This window comes from Hydra vulgaris, chromosome 11, assembly GCF_038396675.1.
Source record: "Hydra vulgaris chromosome 11, alternate assembly HydraT2T_AEP".
Lineage (NCBI taxonomy): Eukaryota > Metazoa > Cnidaria > Hydrozoa > Anthoathecata > Hydridae > Hydra > Hydra vulgaris.
This window is the reverse complement of record NC_088930.1, coordinates 46,067,530-46,073,239: the sequence shown is the minus strand read 5'-3', so window position 1 is coordinate 46,073,239 and position 5,710 is coordinate 46,067,530. Positions and strand designations below refer to the sequence as shown.

The 5,710-nt window shown below is 29.6% G+C and overlaps 1 protein-coding gene across 1 annotated transcript; it reads left to right on the top strand.

The window, feature by feature from the left end:
• Window positions 1-474: 474 nt before the first annotated feature.
• LOC136086702 (heat shock protein HSP 90-alpha-like) lies at window positions 475-5,239 on the top strand. Its single transcript, XM_065808987.1, has 8 exons — window positions 475-1,004; window positions 1,079-1,375; window positions 1,605-1,835; window positions 1,995-2,138; window positions 2,265-2,580; window positions 3,709-4,268; window positions 4,384-4,774; window positions 4,891-5,239. Exons 1-8 carry the CDS (start codon window positions 873-875, stop codon window positions 4,980-4,982), a joined length of 2,163 nt encoding a protein of 720 aa, XP_065665059.1. The 5' UTR covers window positions 475-872; the 3' UTR covers window positions 4,983-5,239.
• The last annotated feature ends 471 nt before the right edge of the window (window positions 5,240-5,710 follow it).

Here is a 5,710-nt window from a genome sequence, read left to right as displayed (position 1 = left end):
CAGGTTTTGTGACAACACGTGCATCCATAAACTACTTAGTTAATTATGATTTCCAGCTATTACAACGGGTGGGTACAAGGCCAACTATACCATTCAGTAGTACTCCTGCATATGTTGGAAAATTGCCTATCAATGAAAAATAAAAATCATATTTGAAAAAAATAGAAAAATATATTCCATATTCAATAGAAAAGTACCAAAACTTTTATACAGAAGTTTTTCCATGGCCAATAACTTCGGCAAACAATCCAAGAAATATGTGATGATTAGCTAGCAACAGTTGTTTTAATGTAATAATAAATCATTATTATTCTGATAATCTTTGGATTTTTATATGCAATAAAGTGTTCATTTCGAAAAAGAAATATAAGTCCATAAATTTAAATTAAAAATATATGTATTATATGTTGTTTAATTATAATAAATAAAATTTTAAAAATTTATGTATGATTTTTTTTATCTACTTTTTTATTTAGTTTCTTTAGCACCATAGACATTTTTTTTTTAAAAATTTATTTTTGTTGATCCTGAAATGTTTGAATAAATGGACTTGTGTCCTTTTCGAAATGACGGATTCAATTTGTAAATCGCCTCAACATCCCCGAGCTATTTGATAAAATATAAAATTTTGATAAAATATAAAATGCTGAAAATACAGTTGCTCCAGAACATTCCGGAATAACTAAAGTTCAAAAAAACAATCCAATCAGAAATATTAGAACTTTTATTAACCAATCGAAAACGACTTGCCTCCAAGCAAGGAGCACATTGCCGCAAGCGCTATTAATTCAGATCTTGTAAATTCAATCCTTCTGTGGCAATAGGTAGTTAAAGTGTCTTTTCTAAGCTCTTGAAATTGCTCTACATTAAAAATGGTTGAAGGTGGTGAAGTTGAAACTTTCGCTTTTCAAGCAGAGATTGCTCAGCTAATGAGCTTGATTATTAACACGTTTTACTCTAATAAAGAAATTTATTTGCGAGAGTTGATTTCTAATGCTTCAGATGTGAGTATATTTTATATTTCCTTAATTTTTTGTTAATTTATACAAGTGAGATTTATTATAATTATATGATGTAGGCGTTAGACAAAATCCGTTATTTATCATTAACTGATCCTACTGTTTTGGATTCTGGAAGTGAATTAAAGATTGACATTATCCCGAACAAAGATGAGAAAACCATAACTATTTTTGACACCGGTATTGGTATGACTAAAGCAGATCTTGTTAACAATCTTGGTACAATTGCTAAATCAGGAACAAAAGCATTTATGGAAGCTCTTCAAGCCGGAGCAGACATATCTATGATTGGGCAGTTTGGTGTTGGGTTCTATTCAGCATATTTAGTTGCTGATAAAGTAGAAGTGATAACAAAAGTAATTTTTAATTTAATATTAGATGTCTTAATCATGTTATATAATATCGTCTTCCAAAACTTTTCTGCTATAGTTTTATCATGTCATTTTTAGTTAGTTTCACTTTAACAAAGTGAAACACGTTCACTCAATGTTACACATGTTATTGTGTAGCATGAAAAGAGTTCTATATATCTATAAAAACAATAATTATTTCCACAACAACTTAATCTCTTAAACAAATCTCTAGAACAACGATGACGAACAGTATATATGGGTCTCTTCAGCCGGTGGCTCATTTACTGTACAAAGAGACACAGTCAATGAACCTATTGGCAGAGGAACAAAAATTATACTTTACATGAAAGAGGATCAACTAGATTTTTCTGAAGAAAAGAAAGTAAAAGATATTATTAAGAAGCACAGTCAATTTATCGGTTATCCAATCAATTTAAGAGTGCAGAAAACTAGAGATAAAGAGGTAATTACGAATTTAAATATTGTTTTAAGTAAGTTGAGAAATATCTTTTTAAAGTAAGTTTTATAGTCAATTGTTGTTAAAAAGAAAAAATCAGTAAAATTGTAATATTTGTCCATTATGTTAGTTTAAAATTTTATTATATAGTGTTTAACTCTTAAGGTTTCTGATGATGAAGCTGAAGATGAAGAAACTAAAGACAAATCTGAAGAAAAAATGGATGATGAAGATGAACCTAAAATAGAAGATGTTGGTGATGATGCAGAAGCTGAAAAGAAGGATAAAAAAAAGACAAAGAAAATTAAGGTATAGTAACTATTTGGTTATAGTATATATAACTAAAAGAACTTTTAGGTAATTTTAAAAAGTTAAAGTTTTAATCAAAAAACTTGGTTTGATTTAATTTATTGAAAAAATGTTACATTTGTGTAGGAAAATTACACTGAAATGGAACAACTCAACAAAACAAAACCGTTATGGACCAGAAATCCAGATGATATTAGCTCTGAAGAGTATGCTGATTTTTACAAAAGTTTGACAAATGATTGGGAAGAGCATCTTGCAGTAAAGCACTTCTCTGTTGAAGGCCAACTTGAGTTTAGAGCAATCTTATTTGTTCCTAAAAGGGCTCCATTTGACTTGTTTGAAAATAAAAAACAAAAAAATTCAATTAAATTATTTGTCAGAAGAGTTTTTATTATGGAAAATTGTGAGGAAGTAATGCCTGAATGGCTCAACTTTGTTAAAGGTATTTAAAAACTTTTGTTGTTGTCGAGTTTTCTGTCAACATTGATGACAACTAAGGCTTAATATATAAAGAGTGTAGCATTAATGATCTTTGATATATCTGATCTAACAGAATTTAAGTAAATATGCTTTAAAATTGTTTTTTAAGTAATCATTTTGGTTGTTCCTTATCACTCCGCGTAGTTAAGGCAATGTTAAAATTTTATATTGTCTGTACGATATTTTGTTGACTACAACATATTTCTGTTTAATGATCAGGTATCTGAATTATAAATAGATAACAAATTTAAAAAATAAATTGATTCATAAAATGTTAAGTGTTTTTAGCTACAAAAAAAACCCAGACTAAATGTTCTTTCTTAAAAAAAATCTTGAAATCATAAATTATTAGGTAAAATCAGCATCGTTTAATGTTATGATCTGTTCTGATGTTTATTTGCAATTTTTCTTAGCTAAAAGATCTTTTTTGGTTGAAAGTCTAGTATTTTTTATGGTAATTAATAGGGATATTGTATTTTGACAACTATATATAGTTAATACAAGTTATAAAGTTATAATAGTTAATACAGAACCAATCAGAAGTAGTATCAATAGCAGGTCAAGGGACTTTTTCTAAAATTTTAACCAAATTTATGTTAAAGCCAATGAGCAAAAGTAATCTAAAACAGAGTTGTTAAAAGTCCAAGAGTTTCTGTGACTATAAAACCACATTTTATATAACTAGGCCAAGGTTATGCGCAGAATTCTACAAAACCAATAAGAAATTGTTTTTTTTAAAGGCCAAAACAAGGTCAAGACCTCAATTGGCCCAGCCAAGGACTAACAAGTCTGATCTAAAGACTTCGAAATAGTGTTGTTGTTTTTTAGATCCGTTAGTGGGGGGGGGGTAGTAAACCAGTTTTAAATATTATGTAAAAAAGAGAAGTTTCTTTAAATATTTAAAAAGCCTGAAGCAAAAGAAATTATAATATCTAAAGCCTTTCTTTAGACATAAATAAAATCATGTCAATTACATTTAAAAGAATTAGGATAATTTGTATATTGTTTTAACTACATCAAATACTTTTGTGTTTTTGTCTTTTGATATGCCATGTTTTATTAGTTATTGTGGAATAATATTATGTTATAGGTGTGGTTGATTCTGAGGATTTGCCGCTTAATATTTCCAGAGAAATGTTACAACAGAGTAAAATATTAAAAGTTATTCGTAAAAACCTTGTAAAAAAATGCTTAGAACTTTTTGCTGAGATTGCAGAAGACAAAGATAATTATAAAAAGTTTTATGAACAATTTAGTAAAAATATTAAGCTAGGTATACATGAGGACACTCAAAATCGTACTAAGGTTGCTGATTTATTGAGATATCATTCTTCAGCATCTGGTGATGATCTGACATCTCTAAAAGATTATGTTTCTCGTATGAAAGAGAGTCAAAAAGACATTTATTATATAACTGGAGAAAGCAAGGAAATTGTTTCGACTTCTGCTTTTGTTGAGAAAGTTAAAAAAAATGGCTTTGAAGTTCTATACCTTATTGATCCAATAGATGAGTATGCTGTTCAACAACTTAAAGAGTACGATGGTAAAAAATTAGTTTGTGTTACTAAAGAGGGATTAGAATTACCAGTTAGTGATGACGAGAAAAAGAGACAAGAAGAATTAAAAGCTAGTTTTGAGGAACTATGCAAGGTATTTATTAAAATTTTGTCTTACAAAATTGTCAAGGAAATAATGACTAATAATAATGTTAAGTGATGTTTTATTGATTTCAATTTTTTGTTGATGACATTGACTTGCATTTTAGGTTATAAAAGATATATTAGATAAACGAGTTGAAAAAGTCACTGTCTCTAATCGCTTGGTTGATTCGCCATGTTGCATTGTTACTAGTACTTATGGATGGTCAGCAAATATGGAAAGAATCATGAAAGCACAAGCACTTCGTGACACAAGTACAATGGGTTACATGGCAGCCAAAAAACATCTTGAAATAAATCCAGAGCATTGTATAATGGTTTCCCTTAAAAAGAAAGTTGATGCAGATAAAAATGATAAATCAATTAAAGACTTGATTGTTTTGTTATACGAAACCTCGCTTCTGTCGTCAGGGTTTTCTCTTGAGGATCCTCAAAACCACGCTGCTCGTATTCATCGCATGGTAAAACTTGGTTTGGGTGTTGATGACGACGAAAGTGGTAAGTTTTTTAAGGCCTAAATTTCTCTTAAATAGTGTAGTGCCTAAAACATTTGTCTGCCTTGGCTATTAGTTGGATATATTACTCTAATTATTACTTTTCTTTTAATTATTTAGCCGTTGAGGAAATCGCCACTGATGATATGCCACCCCTTGAAGGTGATTCAGGAAAAGACGAAGACAAAGCCAGAATGGAGGAAGTCGATTAATTCAATTTTTGTGCAATAGTTAAATTCAATTTAGTGCAATGTGTAAATAAACCCGCGATTTCTGTACAGTTTTAACAAGTTAATTTCCTATAGAAATAAAATCTCCAGAAATCTCTGTCGTTATGCTGTATAATCAATAACTTATTTCTTGCTACTGGTAAAAATCTCGCCAATGGTAAGAGAAACTGTACAAAAATGGCGGATTCATTAACACGTCTAGATAGTATTTTTTGTACTTAAAAAGATAGTCTTGCAAACTTTTTGTTTTTGTTATAAATTCCATCACTAAGTAAACCGTTGTCGCTGTTGGGCTATACGTTTTTTTACACGTGTATATCGGGCGGTTTCGAAACGTCATTAAGTCTTAAACCTCGTTCACACCGAAATTAAAACCAGTTTAAAGCTAGTGATGCGTCTTTCGTTACACCACTTATTATACCTTTGTTTTAAATAAACGAGTTTAAAATACCGTAGCTAATAAAATAATACTGCGCGGTCTTTATATTAAAACACTTTGTGCTCGGTCGAGAAGTTGTCTTAAATCTATAAAAAAAGTAGAGGATATTAACAGGATAAAACACCCAGTGTTAGCCACTTTATTGAACTTAGTCCGTAAAAAATAATCCATTTCTCGCACCTATTTCTTATAAATTTAAATTCTTTCAGCATCATAATTTATGTACTTTTAACTGCCACGGTCTAAAGTCCAACATTGAGTATACTAAATC

Bases quoted from the DNA above. Each gene is read 5' to 3' on its own strand.
- LOC136086702 (XM_065808987.1), top strand. From the start codon at position 873: ATGGTTGAAGGTGGTGAAGTTGAAACTTTCGCTTTTCAAGCAGAGATT. The intron at 1,376-1,604 runs GTAATTTTTAAT...ACAAATCTCTAG, and splicing joins AAGTAGAAGTGATAACAAAA to AACAACGATGACGAACAGTA. The intron at 2,139-2,264 runs GTATAGTAACTA...ACATTTGTGTAG, and splicing joins AAAAGACAAAGAAAATTAAG to GAAAATTACACTGAAATGGA.